Source organism: Aethalodelphis obliquidens, unplaced genomic scaffold (genome assembly GCF_003676395.1).
Source record: "Aethalodelphis obliquidens isolate GAN/ISIS:26980383/991018 unplaced genomic scaffold, ASM367639v1 scaffold21, whole genome shotgun sequence".
Taxonomy (NCBI): Eukaryota; Metazoa; Chordata; class Mammalia; order Artiodactyla; family Delphinidae; genus Aethalodelphis; species Aethalodelphis obliquidens.
Window position 1 is genome coordinate 1,745,451 of NW_020837965.1, and position 23,046 is coordinate 1,768,496.

General features: G+C 41.2%; 1 protein-coding gene across 15 annotated transcripts in view; it reads left to right on the forward strand.

Annotated features, from left to right (window-relative positions):
• TTLL5 (tubulin tyrosine ligase like 5) overlaps positions 1 to 23,046 on the forward strand; it is a 307,802-nt gene that overhangs the window by 25,041 nt on the left and 259,715 nt on the right. For 14 of the 15 annotated variants that reach the window (XM_027120075.1, XM_027120076.1, XM_027120080.1 and 11 more), the window contains 4 exons: positions 7,564 to 7,694; positions 14,974 to 15,056; positions 21,841 to 21,910; positions 22,351 to 22,435. In XM_027120075.1, coding sequence (XP_026975876.1) covers positions 7,564 to 7,694; positions 14,974 to 15,056; positions 21,841 to 21,910; positions 22,351 to 22,435 — 369 coding nt within the window. Of the gene's footprint in view, positions 1 to 7,563; positions 7,695 to 14,973; positions 15,057 to 21,840; positions 21,911 to 22,350; positions 22,436 to 23,046 lie in introns of those variants that run through there. The other variant, XM_027120085.1, reaches the window with a different exon arrangement.

Below are 23,046 nucleotides of genomic sequence, written 5' to 3' on the forward strand. Positions count from 1 at the left end.
TCCACGTGTATGCGTTAATATACGATATTTGTTTTTCTCTTTCTGACTTACTTCACTCTATGACAGTCTCATTAGATTCATCCATGTCTCTACAAATGACCGAATTTCATTCCTTTTTATGACTGAGTAATATTCCATTGTATATATGTGCCACATCTTCCTTATCCATTCGTCTGTCGATGGGCATTTAGGTTGCTTCGATTTCCTGGCTATTGTAAATAGTGCTGCAGTGAACAGTGGGGTGCATGTGTCCTTTTGAATTATCGTTTTCTCTGGGTGTATGCCCAGTAGTGGGATTGCTGGGTCATATGGTAATTCTACTTTTAGTTTTTTAAGGAAACTCCATACTGTTCTCCATAGTGGCTGTATCAATTTACATTCCCACTAACAGTGCAAGAGGGTTCCCTTTTCTCCACACCCTCTCCAGCATTTGTTGTTTGTAGATTTTCTGATGATGCCCATTCTAACTGTTATGAGGTGATACCTCATTGTAGTTTTGACTTGCATTTCTCTAATAATTAGTGATGTTGAGCAGCTTTTCATGTGCCTCTTGGCCATCTGTATGTCTTCTTTGGAGACATGTCTGTTTAGGTCTTCTGCCCATTTTTTGATTGGGTTGTTTGTTTTTTTTTTTGTTGTTGTTGTTGTTGTTTTGCGGTACACGGGCCTCTCACTGTTGTGGCTCCTCCCGTTGTGGAGCACACGCTCTGGATGTGCAGGCCCAGCGGCCATGGCTCATGGGCCCAGCCGCTCTGCGGCATGTGGGATCCTCCCGGACCAGGGCACGAACCCGTGTCCCCTGCAGCGGCAGGCGGACTCTCAACCACTGCGCCACCAGGGAAGCCCTGTTTTTTTAATATTGAGCTGCATGACCTGTTTATATATTTTAGAGATTAATCCTTTGTCCGTTGATATGTTTGCAAATATTTTCTCCGATTCTGAGGGTTGTCTTTTCGTCTTGTTTATGGTTTCCTTTGCTGTGTAAAACCATTTAAGTTTCATTAGGTCCCATTGTTTGTTTCTGTTTTTATTTCAATTACTCTAGGAGGTGGATCAAAAAATATCTTGCTGTGATTTATGTCAAAGAGTGTTCTTCCTATGTTTTCCTCTAAGAGTTTTCTTGTGTTTTTTTTCTTAGATATCTTTTTTTTTAACATCTTTATTGGAGTATAATTGCTTTACAATGGTGTGTTAGTTTCTGCTTTATAACAAAGTGAATCGGCTATACATATACATATATCCCCATATCTCTTCCCTCTTGTGTCTCCCTCCCTCCCACCCGTCTAGGTTGGCACAAAGCAGTGAGCTGATCTCCCTGTGCTATGCAGCTGCTTCCCACTAGCTATCTGTTTTACATTTGGTAGTGTATATATGTCCATGCCACTCTCTCACTTTGTCACACCTTCCCCTTCCCCGTATCCTCAAGTCCATTCTCTAGTAGGTCTGTGTCTTTATTCCCGTCTTGCCCCTAGGTTCTTCATGACCTTTTTTTTTTTTCCTTAGATTCCATATATATGTGTTAGCATACGGTATTTGTTTTTTTCTTTCTGACTTACTTCACTCTGTATGACAGACTCTAGGTCCATCCACCTCACTACAAATAACTCAATTTTGTTTCTTTTTATGGCTGAGTAATATTCCACTCTATATATGTGCCATATCTTCTTTATCCATTCATCTGTCGATGGACACTTAGATTGCTTCCATGTCCTAACTATTGTAAATAGAGCTGCAATGAACATAGTGGTACATGAGTCTCTTTGAATTATGGTTTTCTCAGGGTATGTGCCCCGTAGTGGGATTGCTGTGTCGTATGGTAGTTCTATTTTTAGTTTTTTAAGGAACCTCCATACTCTTCTCCATAGTGGCTGTATCAGTTTACATTCCCACCAACAGTGCAAGAGGGTTCCCTTTTCTCCACACCCTTTCCAGCATTTATTGTTTGTAGATTTTTTGATAATGGCCATTCTGACCAGTGTGAGATGATATCTCATTGTAGTTTTGATTTGCATTTCTCTAATGATTAATAATGTTGAGCATTCTTTCATGTGTTTGTTGGCAATCTGTATATCTTCTTTGGAGAAATGTCTATTTAGGTCTTCTGTCCATTTTTGGATTGCGTTGTTTGTTTTTTTGATATTGAGCTGCATGAGCTGCTTGTAAATTTTGGAGATTAATCCTTTGTCAGTTGCTTCATTTGCAAATATTTTCTCCCATTCTGAGGGTTGTCTTTTGGTCTTGTTTATGGTTTCCTTTGCTGTGCAAAGGGTTTTAAATTTCATTAGGTCCCATTTGTTTATTTTTGTTTTTATTTCCATTTCTCTAGGAGGTGGGTCAAAAAGGATCTTGCTGTGATTTTTATCAAAGAGTGTTCTGCCTATGTTTTCCTCTAAGAGTTTTATAGCGTCCAGTCTTACATTTTCGTCTCTAATCCTTTTTTTTTTTCGGTACGTGGGCCTCTCACTGTTGTGGCCTCTCCTATTGCAGAGCACAGGCTCCGGACGCGCAGGCTCAGCGGCCATGGCTCATGGGCCTAGCCGTTCCGCGGCATGTGGGATCTTCCCGGACCGGGGCACGAACCCATGTCCCCTGCATTGGCAGGCAGACTCTCAACCACTGTGCCACCAGGGAAGCCCTCTCTAATCCATTTTGAGTTTATTTTTGTGTACGGTGTTAGGTCGTGTTCTAATTTCATTGTTCTACATGTAGCTGTCCAGTTTTCCCAGCACCTCTTATTGAAGAGACTGTCTTTTCTCTATTGTATATTCTTGCCTCCTTTGTCATAGACTAGTTGACCATAGGTGCATGGGTTTATCTCTGGGCTTTCTATCTTGTTCCATTGATCTATGTTTCTGTTTTTGTGCCAGTACCATATTGTCTTGATTACTGTAGCTTTGTAGTATAGTCTGAAGTCAGGGAGTCTGATTCCTCCATCTCCACCTTTTTCCGTCAAGAGTGTTTTGACTATTCAGGGACTTTTGTGTCTCTAGACAAATTTTAAGATTTTTTGTTCTAGTTCTGTAAAAAATGCCATTGGTAATTTGATAGGGATTGCACTGAATCTGTAGATTGCTTTGGGTAGTATAGTCATTTTCACAATACTGATTCTTCCAATCCAAGAACATAGTATATCTCTCCATCTGTTTGTATCATCTTTAATTTCTTTCATCAGTGTGTTATAGTTTTCTGCATACAGATCTTTTGTCTCCTTACTAGGTTTATTCCTAGGTATTTTATTCTTCTTGTTGCAACGGTAAATGGGAGTGTTTCCTTAATTTCTCTTTTAGATTTTTCATCATTAGTGTATAGGAATGCAAGAGATTTCTATGCATTAATTTTGTATGCTGCTACTTTACCAAATTCATTGATTAGCTCTAGTAGTTTTCTGGTAGCATCTTTAGGATTCTCTATGTATAGTATCATGTCATCTGCAAACAGTGACAGTTTTACTTCTTCTTTTCCGATTTGGATTCCTTTAATTTCTTTTTCTTCTCTGATTGCTCTGGCTTAAACTTCATGAACTGTGTTGATTAATAGTGGTGAGAGTGGGCAACCTTGTCTTGTTCCTGATCTTAGTGGAAATGGTTTCAGTTTTTCACCACTGATAACAATATTGGCTGTGGGTTTGTCATATATGGCCTTTATTATGTTGACGTAAGTTCCATCTGTGCCTACTTTCTGGAGGGTTTTTATCATAAATGTGTGTTGAATTTTGTCGAAAGCTTTTTCTGCATCTGTTGAAATGATCATATAGTTTTCCTCCTTCAATTTGTTAATATGGTTTATCACATTGACTGATTTGCCTATATTGAAGAATCCTTGCATTCCTGGGATAAACCCCACTTGATCGTGGTGTATAATCCTTTTAATGTGCTGTTGGATTCTGTTTGCTAGTATTTGTTGAGGATTTTTGCATCGATGTTCATCAGTGATATTGGCCTGTAGTTTTCTTTTTTAGTGACATCTTTGTCTGGTTTTGGTTTCAGAGTGATGGTGGCTTCGTAGAATGTGTTTGGGAGTGTTCCTCCCTCTGCTATATTTTGGAAGGTTTGAGAAGGATAGGTGTTAGCTCTTCTCTAAATGTTTGATAGAATTTGCCTTTGAAGCCATCTGGTCCTGAGCTTTTGTTTGTTGGAAGATTTTTAATCACAGTTTCAATTTCAGTGCTTGTGATTGACTTGTTTATATTTTCTATTTCTTCCTGGTTCAGTCTCGGAAGGTTGTGCTTTTCTAAGAATTTGTGCATTTCTTCCAGGTTGTTCATTTTATTGGCATATAATTGCTTGTGGTAATCTCTCATGATCCTTTGTATTTCTACAGTGTCAGTTGTTATTTCTCTGTTTTCATTTCTAATTCTATTGATCTGAGTCTTCTCCCTTTTTTTCTTGATGAGTCTGGGTAATGGCCTATCAATTTTGTTTATCTTCTCAAAGAACCAGCTTTTAGTTTTATTGATTTTTGCTTTTGTCTCCTTCATTTCTTTTTCATTTACTTCTGATCTGATCTTTATGATTTCTTTCCTTCTGCTAACTTTGGGTGTTTTTTGTTCTTCTTTCTCTAATTGCTTTAGGTGTAAGGTTAGTTGTTTATTTGAGATTTTTCTTGGTTCTTGAGGTAGGATTGTATTGCTATAAACTTCCCTCTTAGAACTGCTGTTTGCTGCATCCCATAGGTTTTGGGTCGTCATGTTTTCATTGTCATTTGTTTCTAGGTATTTTTTGATTTCCTCTCTGATTTGTTCAGTGATCTTTTGGTTATTTAGTAGGTATTGTTTAGCCTCCATGTGTTTCTATTTTTTACAGATTTTTTCCTGTAATTGATATCTAGTCTCATAGCGTTGTGGTTGGGTAAGGTACTTGATACGATTTCAATTTTCCTAAATTTACCAAGGCTTGATTTGTGACCCAAGATATGATCTGTCCTGGAGAATGTTCCATGAGCACTTGAGAAGATAGTGTATTCCATTGTTTTGGGATGGGATGTCCTGTAAATATCAATTAAGTCCATCTTGTTTAATGTATCATTTAAAGCTTCCTTATTTTTTTTCATTTTGGATGATCTGTCCATTGGTGTAAGTGGGGTGTTTCAGTGTGCTACTGTTATTGTGTTACTGTCTATTTCCCCTTTTATGGCTGTTAGCATTTACCTTATGTATTAAGGTATATTGGGTGCATAAATATTTACAATTGTTATATCTTCTTCTTGGATTGATTCCTTGATCATTATGTAGTGTGCTTTGTCTCTTGTAATAGTCTTTGTTTTAAAGTCTATTTTGTCTGATATGAGAATTGCTGCTCAGCTTTCTTTTGATTTCTATTTGCATGGAATATCTTTTTCCATCCCCTCACTTTCAGTCTGTATGTGTCCCTAGGTCTGAAGTGGGTCTCTTGTAGACAGCACATATACAGGTCGTGTTTTTGTATCCGTTCAGCGAGCCTGTGTCTTTTGATTGGAGCATTTAATCCATTTACATTTAAGGAAATTGTTGATATGTATGTTCCTATTACCATTTTCTTAATTGCTTTGAGTTTGTTTTGTAGGTCTTTTCCTTCTCTTGTGTTTCCTGCCTAGAGAAGTTCCTTTAGCATTTGTTGTAAAGCTGGTTTGGTGGTGCCGAATTTTCTTAGCTTTTGCTTGTCTATAAAGGTTTTAATTTCTCCGTCGAATCTTCAGTAGTTGTGGCACGCAGGCTCAGTAGTTGTGGCTCGCAGGCTCAGTAGTTGTGGTGTATGGGCTTAGTTGCTCCACGGCTTGTGGGATCTTCCTGGACCAGGGCTCGATGCTGTGTCCCCTGCATTGGCAGGTGGATTTTTAACCACTGCGCCACCAGGGAAGCCCCTTCCAGAGAATTTTTAATTTTATTTATTGTGTTGTTCGTCACTGTTTGTTTGCTCTTTAGTTCTTCTAGGTCCTTGTTAAATGTTTCTTGTATTTTCTCCTTTCTGTTTCCAAGATTTTGGATCATCTTTACTATCATTACTCTGAATTCTTTTTCAGGTAGACTGCCTATTTCCTCTTCATTTATTTGGTCTGGTGGGTTTTTACCTTGCTCCTTCATCTGCTGTGTATTTCTCTGTCTTCTCGTTTTGCTAAACTTACTGTGTTTGTGGTCTCCTTTTCTCAGGCTGCAGGTTTGTAGTTCCCATTGTTTTTGGTGTCTGCCCCCGGTGGGTAACGTTGGATCCGTGGGATGTGTAGGCTTCCTGGTGGAGGGGACTAGTGCCTGTGTTCTGGTGGATGAGGCTGGATCTTGTCTTTCTGGTGAGCAGGACTGCGTCCAGTGGTGTGTTTTGGGGTGTCTGTTGCCTTATTATGATTTTAGGCAGCCTCTCCGCTAATGGGTGGGGTTGTGTTCCTGTCTTGCTAGTTGTTTGGTGTGGCGTGTCCAGCACTGTAGCTTGCTGGTCGTTGAGTGGAGCTGGGTCTTAGCGTTGAGATGGAGATCTCTGGGAGAGCTCTTGTTGATTGATATTATGTGGGGCCAGGAGGTCTCTGATGGACCAACGTTCTGAACTCGGCTCTCCTACCTCAGAGGCTGAGGCCTGACACCCAGCTGGAGCACCAAGACCCTGTCAGCCACACGGCTTTTGGGAAGTCTGAGGTCTTCTGCCAGCGTTCATTAGGTGTTCTGTAGGAGTTGTTCCACATGTAGATGTATTTTTGATGTATTTGTGGGGAGGAAGGTGATCTCCACGTCTTACTCCTCCACCATCCTGAAGGTCCCCTCAGCCTGGTTCATTGTTTCTAATTCCTTAATGATAAGCGTCACTAGGGGTACTTTACATTCATAGGTCTTACTGCAGATTCGAGGAATCACCATCTCCAGGGATGGTGTATATTTAAAAAGCACCTTCTAGGTGCTTAATCTTTCTAGGCAAATATAGACCTAGAAAGTTATATATTATAAAAACAATGAGGTAATATGTATCTCAGTCAAGTTTGGAAATTACTGATCTAGACTAAATCACTGTTACATTGTGGTCTCCGGACCATCTGTACCAAAACACCTGGGGTCCATGCTTAAAATGCAGAGCCCTAGACTTCATCACAGAATTTTGAGAGATGTGACCCTGGAACATTCGTTTTTGAAGAAACTCTATAGGTGATTCTTATGTACACTAAAATTTGAGGACCTCTGCTCTAGATCTGAAGAGGACAGTGGGTAAGAAAGAAGTATTGGTGATACCTACATTTGGCAAAGCAACCTTTGATTTTAAGAAATCAAAGTGAAAATTTTGAACTGAGGAACAGCTAGAATGCAGTTTTAATGGTTACAGCAAAGATTCTTAGATGGTTTTTAAATAGTGCAACAAACCATAGACTCTTGAATCCAGTCGAGGCCAGCTGAAGTGCCTTTTTGTAGTTTGCCAGATTACACTCCCTGATAGGCAGCATTTATCGCCCTAGTTTTAAGGTGATCATTTCCTTGACAAAGTGATAGATTTGGGATATAATACTATCCTCAGTAACTGCTCATGAACTGTGAACTCTTTAGTATGTGATGACACAGGATAACCTCTGAGTCATAGCGTACTGAAATGGAAATGCTTTTATGAAATTTAGGTCGTATGAACTAACCCGGAAGGACCGACTGTACAAAAACATCATTCGAATGCAGCATACGCACGGATTCAAGGCTTTTCACATCCTCCCTCAGACCTTCCTGCTGCCAGCTGAGTATGCGGAATTCTGTAGTAAGTGCTTGACTCCTGATGCTCCATTCTCACCCCCGTCCCCTGTCCCCCATCCCCAGCAGCTGAACTTGGGGCAGATTTACTCCAAGGGCTGCCTCAAGTCAGGAACTAATCAGGGCTTTTCAGATCCTTAAAAAATTGTTTCTTTAGTAAAACAATTGCAGAGATAACTTTAAAACTGTTTTATTCTGAGCGTGTATGTGTGTATTTATTCTTAGTAAGGACATTTATGTAAGGACACATTGGTATTGTATAAATGTGCTCCTATTTATTACAAAAAGTCTCTTTTTCATTGACAAGAGTTAGTGCCCATGTAAGGATGGATATACTTCTGCATATGAACTACATATGCATCCTTTTCGGCATCTCTCTTCCTCTTGTCATTTAAGGAATATCCCTATCCCCTCGATTTTTGGACTTGTGTGACTTATGTTCTTTGGGGTACACATATCACACATCTTTTGGTGTTAGGGTTTAGAGGTACCAGTTAGTCACACTCTCTCTCCTTGGAGTACAGACTAATTGAAAAATATTCATGGGAGCGAAATAGGCACATGAACGTCTGCTGTATTGGTGGTAAAGCTAGCTGGGAATGCATGGCCTGCATCCAAGTCTCATTGCTTCTTTTGTCTTGAAGTGAACTTACCTCCCCAGGTCCAAGCAGAGGAGATGGGCTATTTTGGACTCTCCCCCCATGGTGGGCAATGCCTGCCTCAGTAGGCTTAGAGCACAGAAGAGGCACGAATACAGAGAAGGTGTGAGGCAGGTCTTTTGTGAGAGTCTAAATAGGAAAAATAATAATAGCTAACAGTTAATGAACATTTCCCTTCTGTTAGGCCCTCTTCCAAGTGGAGCCTCTATTCTGAGGTAGGTACTGTTATTGTTCCCAGCTTTATAGGTGAGGAGACTAAGGTACAGAGAGGTTAAGTAACTTTCTGTAAGTTATGTGGCTGCAAATGGTGGGATTAGGATCCAGACCCTGCAGTTTGGCTTCAGAAGCCAGGCTCCTCACCACTGTGCTTTGTGGCCAAGACAGTGGGCGTATGCACGCAATGACCATTTCCCAGGACCACCCATGGGAGAAGTCACTTCTGTGAGGAGGATCAGTTATGACACACAGAGAGGACAGCAAGACAGTTTTCTTCTCAATAAGTCCAAGAAAAAGACTTTTCCTGTCTTATAGGTAGAGGAAGCATGGAGAGAGGAAGAGAAATTTTTCTCTAGACTTCCTGACATTTGATTCTTTTAACCTGTTGGACCTAGTGGTCTGGTCTGGTCACGCAGTGCGGTGTTCATCCTCTGGGACTTGCATCAGGAATGGTCACAGGGTCTCTTGCTCCCACCTTGGGGAGGCCATTCTTCTGAGAGCACTTGTTTACCCCGCTGGGACCAGTGGTTGGCAGTTCAGTGTTTGCCCACAGAAGGCTCTGAAATGGGTCAGAGTAGAGTATTCACTAGATGAATTAAGTTAACTTCAAAGCTACAGTGCACTCAAAGCTGAACATTTATAGTTAGGAATTTTTGTTATGGGATTTTTAGCCATGTTATTGAAACCTCCTGTGCCTTAGCTTCCTCCTCTGTAAAATGGGACTGTTACTAGTACTGACATTGTAGTGTTGTTGGGATGTTTAAATACGTTAACACATGGAAAGCACTTGGAGTGGTGCCTGATGGGTACTTAATAAATGTGCAATAATATTTCCTATTTCAAGTTATGTAGAGATGTATTGTTATATAATAAAAGTAAAAAATTGTGTAATAAGCCAACATGATAGCATAAAAATGCTTCAACTAACATGTTAGCAACGTAAAAGCATTCCTGATATGAACTCCCTGCTGTTGAATTCCTATTGAGAAATCAGAGTCCAGAATAATTTCCTAGTAAACACTAAAGGGATATTAAGTTGAAAATTCCCTTTCTCCTCTCTGCTGTCTCTTATTCTGTGGTTCTTCCCCACCCTTTGGAGGCAGTTTGAGGGCTGGATGCTCATTCAGAAGATTGGATAGAGTTAGAGTTCCTCCATGCGTTCAAGCCTGACCTGTGTTTCAGTAGAATTGTTTCTTCAGCATATTTTTTTTAAAATAAATTTATTTATTTTATTTTTGGCTGCTTTGGGTCTTTGTTGCTGCGTGCAGGCTTTCTCTAGTTGCAGCAAGCAGGGGCTACTCTTCGTTGCGGTGCACGGGCTTCTCTTGTTGCGGAGCAGGGGCTCTAGGCACGTGGGCTCAGTAGTTGTGGCACATGGGCTCAGTAGTTGTGGCGCATGGGCTTAGTTGCTCCGCAGCATGTGAGATCTTCCCAGACCAGGGATCGAACCCCTGTCCCCTGCATTGGCAGGTGTATTCTTAACAACTGCGCCACCAGGGAAGCCCCATTTCTTCAGCATATTATTCAAACTCTTACAGTTTCTACATTCTAACAAAAATGAATTCAAAAGGTCAGTAGCACACATAGAATGAATATAGCTGCAACCCAAAGCCACCACATTGAGCCCCAGGGCAGTTATTACAGGCAAATGATGTTCTTCAGTCTGAAAACAAATCCCTCATTGCTGTTGCCTCCCAAAGACCACAGCAGGGACTTATTGTGTGGTAGAAGAGGGACCAGGGAAGATGTGATGGTAAAGAGGAAGCTTCTTGGTTTCAGTCCTGCCAGGATGCCACTCATTCTTTGCCAGTAGTCCAGAGTCCATGACCTCTACACTTAAATCCACTGGGGAGAAATCCAGCATTAGTAGGTCAGTTGTGTTGCTGAGTTTACATATTAGGGGAGAAACTTGCCTCCTCCTACCACTTCCTCTTTCAAAGAGACATTCCTCTTCCTCCTAAAGTCTGTTTTAAGTTCTCTTCATTTCGTCTGCTGTCCACCTAGCACATTATAGCTCAGAAATCCCCTTTCCTCCATGGCACTTGCGCTCCTGACCTCCAGGGCTTGCTTGAGCGCAGACAATAGGGTATTTTTGAGAAGGCAAGTGCCATGAACAGGCTGGCCTTTAGGAAAATAACTGCACGAAATGAACTGGAGGGAGCAGGGGGAGGAAACACAGTGGTCGCTTTGGAAGCCATAATCCAGGTAAGAAGTGTAGATAGACTGAGCTAGGTAGCTGGAACGGAACGGAGGCAGTGGAAAGAATGGTAGAATAAACACAGTTTACTAAGTGGCTGTGAGTAGTGAGGCAGAGGTCAAAGGTGTGAGTCTGAGAAGCTGGGAGGAGCATTAAGTCTTTAACCAGGGAGTGTAACGAGGAATGTAGAGCAGGGGTCCCCAACCCCCGGGGTTCCTGTTAGGAACCGGGCCGCACAGCAGGAGGTGAGCAGCGGTCGAGCAAGTGAAGCTTTACCTGCCGCTCCCCATCGTCCCCACCGCTCGCATTACCGCCTGAACCACCACCCCTGCCCCCCACTCCCCAACCCCTCGGCCGTGGAACCACGAAACCAGTCCCTGGTGCCAAAAAGGTTGGGGGCCGCTGACGTAGAGGAAAAGTGTTGAAGGGCAAGAGGAGTGTCACATTTTGGACCTGGTGTGGATCTGAGGTGCCTACAGGCCTCCGTGTGGTGATGTTTTGCAGGCAGTTGTAAAGGCAGTTTTGAGTTCTGGCCAGTTATAGGCTCTGGAAGTTGCAGATACGGAGGTGGATGTTACTACCAAGGAAGGGAAAAAGGAAGAGAAGAAGAACTACAGAGAAATCAGAGGGGAGAGAGACCTTGAAGATATGAGCAAGGGAATGAGGTCCCAGAGGAGGCAGGAGAGGGTTTAGTCAAGAGCCCAAGTAGAAGGGTGAGCTTCAGGAAGCAGGGCGTGTCTCTCCCCTAAAAGGAGAGAAAGAAGGCGGCTAAGTGGTCATCCAGGTAACATTTGAGATGGAGAGGAAAGCAGGTGAGCGGGTTTATGTTACAGATTCCCAGCCTTCTTGGTGAGAGGGTGATGAGGGCACGTACCAGGAATGAGGGGCCTAGGGATGGGTTTGGGTGTTTGAGAGGAGCAGAAAGGCATGTGACTAGCCTGCCAAAGAGCCTTTGAAAGGGAACTGATAAGGAACAGATATGAGGATTGCCTGAAGACTCTAGAGAGACCAGCCAAGGCGGATCTCATGAATTTGTATAGCTTTTTGTTCTAATAAGAGAAAACCTGAAATCCATCTCTGTAGAGACCTAGCCCAGAGACCAAACACTGCCTCAAGAGATGTGAAAGCCTGGATACTGCCAAACTGTTCCCAGTAATTAAAATGTGGGGCTTGCAATATACAGACCAGATCTTGCTAGATTCCTGGTGCCACTGTTGCTAGTGTAACGGTATATAGTACAGTCGGAGGTCTGTGACCCCGAAGAACCTAACTAAGGATCTTGCCAACTGCAGCCACTCCCCAGCTGTGGACAGCTTTCTAAGCAGGGAGAAGGAAACAACAAGGAAGGCAGGGTGGCGCCAATATCAGAAAAGCAGAACTTTCCCCCCACGCCCTGGCAGATTTCTGTTTACTTCTCACTGCCCAGAATTGCATCCTCTGGCCATCTTTAGTTGCAAGAGAGACAGAAATAATTCTAAGGAATGAGCAAAACTTTAATGTCAGCCAGTTAATTTCAGATGACTGGACTTCAAAGTAATCAGTAAATTTATAGAATCATAATAGTAGGATTATGAGAGATCTCATAATTCAAATGACTAAACCTCTCATTTTAAAGATGAGACTGGATAATTTAAGCAAATTGCCCGGAATTAGAAAAGTCAGAATTAGAACTCAGATCTTCCTACGCCTGGTTCAGTGCTCTTTCCATTAGATTGAGCATGCTGCCACCATAGGACCTGGAAGGCACCAGAAAGAGTTGCAGGCCCTGTCTAGTATATCTTCATCCTGACAGGCTGCCAAGCTCTTTGCCTTGCTTTGCTTCTGACCCACATTTTTGGAACCTGTGAAAGAAATCAATCCTTGTTCTGAAATACAGCAAATCACGGAGAAAGGCCTAGCATGAAGATGCTTTTTTTGATATTTAGAATTTCAAGAACATGATAAAAGTGAAGCACCAGAAACTTCTGATAAGCCTAGTCCACAAAGTAAGATTTATTAAACGCGTTAGATGGCAGAAGTTGCATTTAGCGAGATTTTCCCTGTTCTGAAAACGAGCATTTTCTGCGTCCGTTTGTCACCACAGGGGGTACTGTCTTCAGACAGGTCTGGTCATTTTCTTCGGCATTGCTGTATGTAGCTCCCTCACTTCCTCTTTGTGAGCTCGGTGTGTCTAATTACTTGCTTAGGGCCTGCCTTTCTGCTGTCTTTTCACTTCTGCATGCCCCATACTAGCAAACTGCGTAAGACGGGTTGGATACTTAGAAGTATTGAATGAATGAATGAAGTTTAAAAATTTTTGTAATTTTTTTGTTTTATTTTACTATTAATTGTTCCTTTTGTTCTCAAACTATTGTATCCTCAGAATTTGGGGAAAATGGCAAAATGGAAAAAATATATAAAGTATATATATATATATATATATATATATATATATACACATCTATTCAGTGACTTCAGTTTATAGAGATTTAAATTGTCTTATATTAATATGCCATCTATTGCAGGAATTTAAAATTATGTAAGTGATGTAGGTAATATAGTCACGGTACCCCCCCAAAAAATACAAAACAATAATCAGTGAAAAGCCTTTTTTCTCCTCTTTTCCTCAGTCATCCAGTTCTCCCCAGAGGTGATCAGTGTTATTAGTATTTTTACATATCCTTCTAGAGGTATTCTCTGCACTTACTGGCACATGGCTTGAGTGTGTATGTGAACAGATGGGAGCATACAATACCCAGTGCCCTGCACTTTACTTCTTAACACTCAACAGTCTCTTTGAGCTCATTCCCTCTCTGCTCCTTAATAACATTCTCATTTTGTGTGTCTGCTTAATATTTCATTATGTAGAGCAGGTGTCTGCAAACTACAGCCCTTGTGTCACATCTGGTCCTATGCCTTTTTGTATGTATCCCAAGAGCTAAAAATGATTTTTACATTTTTAAATGCTTGAAAAAAATCAAAAGAAGAATAAAATTTTGTGGCATGTGGAAATCATAGGAAATTCAGTGTCCATAAATAAAGGTTTTTGGGGGCCCAGCCATGCTCCTTTGTTTACGTATTGTTTATGGTAACTTTTGAGCTACAATGACAGAGTGGAATAGTTGCATGGCCTGCAAAGCCTAAGCTATTTATTATCTGGCTTTTTACCAAAAAATAGTTTGCCGGCCCCTCGTATAGATGCAATATAGTGTATTTAATTAGTTGATGGATGTCTTTTGCTATTAAAATGCAGCACTGAATAATCTTCTACAAAGAATGTTCCAGTATGTGTGAGTAGGACCAGAGAATACATCCCCAGAAGTGGAGTTGCTCACGGAGTTTTACATTCTGTGTGGCACGTGACATTTTTTCTAATTCTGTGAGGTCACATCAAGGGAAAAAGCAGGGGAGGGTGGCGGAGAGAAGACAAGGAGGTCTTCTTTCTCTCCTGGTGAAATGGTTTGTGGCACCGACACAAATCAAGTTCCTGTTGGGAGGCCTTGAAAAGACAGTTTGGCTCCTATCAGAGGGAGAGTCCTTTGTCTCTGCTTCTCTCTCGTGTCCACTGACCTTCCCTAAGTGGAGGCCAGAGCAGGCCTCTGGGACTCCTCATATTGGTTGTGTGTTTTCTTTTCCTATGACCCAAAGGTATTTAAAGCGTAAACCTGAACCTGAGAAAGGAACAAAAGTAAAGGGCACCTTTTAACGACTCGTCAATTATTGTCCTACCTTTCCACTCACATTGTTTTATTTAAGGCGATTTTTTCTTATAAGCTCAGAGAAACCGCTTGAGGAAAGTAACCATATTAGGGGATCCGGCCTTTGACTCACGTTGTCACCGTCTGCAGCGTGAGCCTCTGGAGGTCCTTTAGTTAAAGGAGGCGAGGATATCAAAGATTCGTGAAGGTTGTTTGTGACAGTAATAGACGAACATCCCGATATTTGCCTTATTTTGTCTTCATCCTCTCATTCAAGAGGGGAAATGGTGGAAGAAATATATTATGTAATATTGCTGTCTCTTCCTCTCTTTCCTTTCTCTCTCTTTCTCTGTTTTCATTTTTAAGGCTAGTCCAAAAATATAGGTCATTTTAGTTGCTGTCCTCCACTTAGAAATTTGGAAAATTCTTTGGGTACCTGAGTAGATAACTAGTGTTAAAATTTAAGATAATAAACTCATGTCCCTTCTTTCTCTTTGTTTCTTTCTCCCCTATTTTGTCTCCCAATATTTTGAGCAGATTCATATTCAAAGGACCGGGGACCTTGGATAGTAAAACCAGTGGCCTCTTCCAGGGGGCGGGGTGTCTACCTGATCAACAATGTAAGTATGCAGCGGGTGGCATACTTCGCTCCGTGTTTGTTCTTCCCTGCTTCACCCTTTGTCTTAGCTACTAAGTCTGCATTCAGAAGTGTGATTTGAGGAGGGGTATGAGTCTACTGTTCACCTTACTGGCAGTAACCTCCTCCCATGCCAACAGTTACTCTATGGCTAATAAGTCACTTGATTGAATTTGGGGGGAGGGCAGCCTTTGGTGTCAGCAGAAAAGAGGTACTTTTTCTGCTTTCAGCATTCTGCCTTGCTAATTCCTTGGCACTAAGCATTAATTGGTAGCACATACATTTAGTTCCTATTGTGAGGAGAACTGTGGGTTCCTACCCTCAAGGTCATCAAGCAAATTAACCTTAGTGTGGCATGGCATCCTTGCTGCTCCTGGCCCCCTCTGTCCCCCCTCTTCTTCTTCCTCCCCATCCTCTTCTTTTTTCAAAAGTCATTAATATCTTGATTCTTTGCAAAATCCTCATTAAAAGTTGTTTTTCAGTTGAATACATATACAAAGTAAATGAAATAAAATCCCAACCCCACTCTCACTGGCTAGACTAACAACAGTAGTAACCTAATACAGTTGATTTATGTTTCTTCTTTTCTCAACTTTACATTTTGTTTCTAATTCTCAGTTTGATATTCACTGCACTCATATCACCCCCTACCCTTCCTTCCACATTACATCTCTAGCTTTGATTACTTTTTATTATTTTTATATTTTAAAGGTTTATGATATTTACATTCTCTTCAGTAACTATGATTCAGTTTCTTTGCTTTATCTATAAGTTGAGTAAAAAATTTTAACTCAATAGAAACTTTACAGATGGGAATTCTGAAATTTAACCAATATTTCAGTCTGGGTCTTTGTTCATTCTTCCTCCTGGACCTTTGGTCAGCCCTTTCAATCTGGAAGCTAGTGTTTTTCTTTAGTTCAGGAAAAATCATTCATTTTTTGTCTATGCTTCTGCTTCTGGAACTTCTTTTTGAGGCATTCTGGGTATTTCCTTCATGTCAACTTTTCTCTCATTTTAAATTCTCTGTCTTTTCCCATCTTTACCTTCTGGATCACCAGTGTGAGCTCTGTCCATTTTATCGTTCATTCCATCTACTGTATTTCTATATTGGCTATCATAAGGTACAAACACTCTTATTTTCTCATTTGCCTTTTTTTTTTCTTTTGTGATAACAGCCTGTTGTTGCTTAATAGATGCAGTTTGCTGGCAGGTCTTTCTGAGGATACGAATTGAAAGTTTTTTAAAGTTCTCTTTTGTTTCACCAGTTTTCATGGGATCGTGGTTTTTTTTCCTGCTGTGGGGTTTTCTCAATTTCAGTGACCTTAGATGTTGAGTCACCCTGATGAACAAGACTAGACTGATTTAAATTTTGACAGCTGGCCTGGGTTTCCCCTACTGTTGTGTAGGACTGATTCCCTAATAACATCTCACTGGACAGGAGGCTGACTGTGCTTTGTGTGAGGGCAAAGTGTGTTGAATGTCAGGCCGCACCTTAGGTGGATATGGGTGAGGAAGCGTGCTTCTTCCTTCCCCCTTGCCAAAACAGGGCCTGCCTGATTGTGGATATAAAGGAAGAGTTTGGTGATTTCCTTGTGGGGCGGTGCTACCTTGCCTCTCTCTTCACCTTTGTGTCTGCTGTAGGGCTGCAGTGGCCTCAAGTTCCACTCTTCTGTGGGATGCCTGTGCCCACCCGCAGAAGGTGTCCTCCCGAGACAGTTGTTAGGTTTCATCCTGAGGGCAAAGCTTTGGTTGCTGGAGAAGAAGGCCTGTTGGCCGCACTGTTTTAAATGCTGTTTGTTATTTAATTAATTATCTGATTCTTGTCCGTTGGCTCCCTCTCGCTCTTCGTGTTAGTTCACTGCCAGCATGGAACTTCTCAGAAGTCTCCTTGGGAAGATCACTCTCACCTCTGATATTTGGGGCTGGGGCTTCTTCTGCTCTGTTTCCTCAACCTGTTCCTATCTTCTTTCTGTCTTTCAGGATTTCCTTAAACCTTTGGTCTTTTGTTGGCTCCTTTAACTGTTTTCTAGCCTTGTTATCATTTCAGACGTTTAAAAATGTCTACTCTGGGGCTTCCCTGGTGGCGCAGTGGTTGGGAGTCCGCCTGCCGATGCAGGGGACGCAGGTTCGTGCCCCGGTCCGGGAGGATCCCACATGCCGTGGAGCGGCTGGGCCCGTGGGCCATGGCCGCTGGGCCTGTGTGTCTGGAGCCTGTGCTCTGCAGCGGGAGAGGCCACGGCAGTGAGAGACCTGCGTATCACATTAAAAAATAAATAAATAAAATGTCTACTCTGTCCTTACGGTGGAACCCTGGAAGGGAAGAGGGGGAGGCGTATATGTCATGTGCGTGGTCGGTACACCATCCCAAATTCCCCAGTTCTCTTTCTTTTCACATGGTCTGAGCTATTTCCTATATGTGCAGAAACTAACTTTCTAAGGGGTCTTTCATATGGAAAAATCCTTAAATTCAGTCTGGACTAAAAACTCTACAGTAAACACTGATGGCCAGACCTTTCATGCTGAAGAAATATAGGATCTGGTTCTGAGGCAGTAGCTATACAGCCCCAAGCCCAGGCTACAAGTTCTGCTACCTGACCCTGGGTCACTCTGGAGGGCCTTTTGCCCTGGGTCTCTTGTGACAGAAGGCACTGCTCATAAGCCTTGGATCTCTCTTTTCTTGTCTCTCTTCTGACCTTGGTGTGAAGGCTCCTGTCCAACAGCTTTTCCTTCAGCTTCGTGCCAGGAGCTCCAGTGTTGTTTGAATCTCATAGACGGCACTAGTTTGGGTTTGGGTTTTAGCTGCCAAATGGAATTGCTATTGAAAGTCAACTGTGGTACAAGTTTGCTTTTTATTTTCTTAGACATGAGTCAAAAAGAATAGGATCTATTCCCAGCTCATCTGGGACTTTTTTCTCTTGGAATGCTCTTTTGCCCTGGTGATTTGTTATTTTAAAACCAACATCATAAAGAATAGAAAAGTTAAACTTTCTTTGGTGGGGCTGAGAACCCCATGCCCTGACTCTTCCCTGGATGCTGCGCGCGTCTCATACAGGGGGTGACAAGTCTTTAGAGAATGCACTTGGCAGGCTCTCCTTCTCCCTCCCACATCTCCCTGGGCTGACTCCCTAGAGACCCCCTGCGGAGATCAAAGTACTTGGCAGGACCCTTTGCCTGCCACCTCCCGCTCAGTGAAGCTTTGGAATGAGTCTGATTCTTTGAGGTCTTTGGTGGAAGTGCCAGACAGAAGCCTGGGAAGATGCCAGCAAGCACCAGGGGAGCTGGCAGCATATGGACATAATGGCAAAATATTCCCACTTTTCTCCAAATCTGGAATTTTATCACCTTTTACCCAGACCTACAAACCATGCAGTTAATACTCTTCTCTCTCTCCTTACACACAAGGCCTAACCATCTCCTCTTTTCCATACCTGGATCCTTTCCCATGGAATATGTGACCCATTAGCCAACTGGATGAAGTAACTCTTTCCAAGGCTGCTGCCTGCTTTCCTTTTAGATTCAAGGGGGAGGGAGAGGGAGTGCTCCAGTGGAGGGTCTGCAAGCAGAGCTAGTGTGAGTGGGTGAGGGATGGGGGAGGGAGGGCAGAGTTAGGTGTGAGGGCCAAATAAAAACATCTTTCCCTGTCTTCCCACTGGAGTGAGGAATGAGAGGGCCTCTTATTAAAAAATTCCCCCTAATAGTCATAACCTTTTGGAAAATATCTGCAAATAGCAACTTTTACCACTATGAGAATAGGATAAAGGATAGAAGAAGGATTACTTTTATGTAATACTGAAGAGAGAGGAGCGTGAGCTCCTACAGATGGAAGCATCTTGGCTGATTGGCGAACGTGGTCTCTTAATGATGTGCTTTTTAGCTCTGAAAATACAGCATAAAGGAACAGAGTTGTGTTTGCTCCAGCTCCTGCAGTAACCGTGACTAAATGCCATATTTTCCCAATTTAGTATATTCAAATCGAGGAGGGAAAAGATCTGGTGTTTTCTGATTAAGGTATGAATTTGATTTATGGAAGTCAAATTTAGTCATCCTTGTCTCACACATTCATAGTAAATAAAATATTAGTGTTTTCTCTGACATTTTGAAGTATCAGGAGAATATTTTGGTCACTCTTTTCACTCCTATGTTTGTGAATATAATTCCGTACAGCTCTCTTGTTTCTATTTGTTTATATTTTCTTAGGTGCTCTCCATTTTTTCTCATTGTTCAACAAATATTTAGGGAGTCCCTGTTGTGTGCCAGGTGCTGCCACTCCTTAAAGGCTTTTCAGGAATAGGGATCATCTCCTAATTCTTATGTATCTTCATTATAAATCAGTGCACTGCTCTGAGCAGAATGGTGTGTGGCACGTCGTGAGGAATGCTGTTGAGTTGTGGAACTCAGTAAATGGGACCACATAGATACTATTGAGTTTGCAATAATAATACTAACTGATATTTCTTGAGCATCTACTATGTGCCTACCACTGTACCTTCCAAATATAATCTCACTTAGACTTTATGAGAACCCTAAGAGGTAGTTACTATTCCTTCCATAGTAAGTGAAGATTTTAACTCGTCTTGCTGATTCCAGAGCGTACCCTCTTAACCACTGTACCAGTCTACCTTATAATAACTTAACAGATACCATGAGCTTTAATCTTAAAGTTGAATTAGAAAAATGGATGGGTTTCCAACTTTCCCAACAATTCAGATTCTTGCTTTTAGCATACTTGGGAGGGCAGTTTGAGCTTAGAATTGACATCATTTAAAATGAGTTAATTGGGGATGGATGAAAAGGAGACAGGCTTGAAGATGTCAAAAATTTCGTTAGTTGCTTATCAGTATATTACACTATACAAAAAAACTGTACTCAAACAATTCTTTTCTTCCGTGAGCTTACAGTTTAATTACTAGTGCAGATAGAAATGAGAGGTATAGACCATTGAACAAATACTAAAGTTACCAAAATAATGTAAGAGATTATGTTCTGCATAATTCAAAGGACAAATGTATATGATGAGGAAGAGAACAGAGGAAATGGGCATGGATGTTAGATGTGTCATAGAGTGAAGACCATTACCATTGTAGTCTCTGGTTCCAAGTAGAGTTGGGTGGTTACATATCTGTTGTAGCCTGTAGATGTTACTTAGTAGAAAAAGAGCTGCAATTGTTTAATTTTCGGTTTGGAAGCCTGCAGCTTGCTTCTTTGTACTGTGATTGCATCAGTCGTTACATACTAAGCTGACTCAAAATAGAGATAGTACGTGTGAGAAACTGATCAGGAAATGGTGTGGGTCACCAAGTCCAGAGTATGAATCAGTAGTGATGTTGTAGTGTCCGTATGATGCATAGAGATGGCTTGTGAAGTTGTGTTCTGAGTTTGAGATGGCAGCAGTGGGAAATGAGAGAGGAATCTCATTATCTTGACCCCGGAGTTGCTTCTTGTGGTTGTGTATGATGTTATGGGTCACACAATTATCCTTATTTTATAACTGTAGTACTTGGGATAGCAAATGCATTATTATAAAGGCAAACTTTTGGGTCTGGACAGTTATTTTAGGTCAGAACTTGTGAGAAAAGGTGCAAATAGTGCTTAAGAATTAGGCTTCTGAGGCAGACTTCCTGGGTTCAAATGGTGCTCTATCACTTACTAGCTGTGGGACTTTGAGCAGGTTCCTAACCCTCTCTGACTCTTCCCTCATCTGTAATATTTGGATGGTGTTATACCTACCATGGGTTGGATGAAGATTAAATGAAATAATACTTGTGAGGGATTAGAACAGTGTTGGCACATAACAAATCTTCAGTACATTTATTAAAATTTTTTTCCTGCAAATGTTAATAGTGTTTCTGTTGTTGCTACTATAGCTATTATCATCACAGTTATCATTATAGCCACTTCCCTTTTGGAGTTCTTTTGTCCTGTATGGATTGTGGTGACTGACAACTGATTTTTCTGTTTTAGTCTCATTTGGAATTGTTCTTCCAGATCTCTTTCCACTCTGCAGCCTCACATCTTGCACTTGTAGGTGTGCTGCTTTGTGTTCTTTTAAATTCTATGTATTTGCTGTCCCTCTACTCAAACATCAAACTCTTTGCGAGCAGGGATTGGGCTCTGTGAGGGCAGGGATTGCATTTGTTTTATTCATCACTGTATCCCCAGTGCCTTATACAATACCCATCATACTCATCATTATTTATTGTATAGACAGCTCTTCTTCATTGAAAAAAGTATTTAAAAGATCTAGTTCATTCTTTACCTGCAGTGGCATAGCAAGCACTATGGAGTGAGTCAGTGAAATATCCATCCCATTTCACAGGGAAAATGCCAGGATCCATTGTGGAAAGATCTGTAAGTTCTCTGAGCAACTTGATGAAAGCCTTCCTGTAAGAATAATGGTAGTATTCTAAAATATCCAACATGCTTTACATTTGGGAGAAAGCAAGTTTTAATTTATTTTTTAAGTAGCTTTTATTTTCTTGGCATGTAAATATTTAATATCATGTATATAAATCTTTAAAGCTGTTTAGGCTCTATCATGAGAGGTGCTGTGTAAATTTTGTTTTCTCGCATTATAATTGGATTCTCACAGTGTTTATGGAAGTGGTGTGTTATATGGCCAATTAATATATGGGTAGCTTAGAGGAAACCTTTTCTTAGAGTTTTAGTTTTCCATATTATCATTTCTAAATGGTTAAGAACTTTGCTTCTTTATTGTAAGTCAGGATTCCTTTGCATTTCTACCTTTCATTTTTCTCTTTACTGAACAGCCAAACCAGATTTCCCTGGAAGAGAACATCTTGGTCTCCCGTTACATTAACAACCCCCTGCTCATAGATGGTGAGTTGTGATTAGGTCTTTGACTGGATTGGGCTAGATCGTACTAAATTTTTCTTTTTAACGTTTTTATAGTCTTCTCTATTAAGGCTTTATTAAGCTAGTGTGAAATTCTTGGCAACTGTGGCTCCAGAGATGAAGCTGGTTCCTTACCTACCTCACGGTATTATTTTGAAGTTGATTTTGACATAATGAAAAAGAAAGTGCTTTATATGTTATAACAAGCAAATATATATGAAAACTGTACAACGCCATGTATATATATATTTACAATGTATGGTATAATTATTATTTATCCTCAAAAGGGAAGGTGTGTGGGCAGTGTATGTTTCATGGGGAGAGGAGGACTGTCTTTCATATTTCTTTGTTACATTGTACTATTCTTTCTGTAACAGAAGACAAATGAGCTTAGCTTTTCCTGTGTACCCCAATTTTTTTTCCAGATTTCAAGTTTGACGTGCGCCTCTATGTGCTTGTGACTTCCTATGATCCTCTTGTCATCTATCTCTATGAAGAAGGACTGGCTAGGTAAGAGACCTTGAGCGGAGGGTGTTTATTCGAGTTGACCCATTAAAGAGTGTATTAAGATCAGGTTGTTTTTTCTGTTGTATTCAACTCAGGAAAATAAGAGTGTCCCCAGATGGGCTTCAGATTACAGAAATCAGTCTTATCACTTCACAGTCTCTCTTGCATATCCACGCATATGAACAAGCATTTGTATGTAAACACACACCTTTCCCAGCAGGGATCCAGGGTCACATTGTATTTTCATGCAATGACAATTGGTATGAAGATCCTAGGGCCACTGTTGTTCACAAATGGTCTAAAAAGGAAAAAAAAGAGAAATCTTTCATGTGTATACCTGTTATATACCAAGCATTTATTTTAATGCTCACAACAACCTTAAAGTCATGCATTTTTGCAGTTGCGGAAACTGAGGCTTTGCGTAAGGGAACTTGAAATCACTCCCCTGAGGTCTCCAGCAGGTGGATAGTGGAGTGGGAATTTGAACCCCTGGATCTGACTCCAGAGCTGAAGGCTTGAGCTGTTTCATGCCCTCTTGTATCTAGGGTGGACATTAGCTGCTTTTTTTTTTTCACCTACAAGTCTGTAATATATTTTACAGTGATTTTATATAT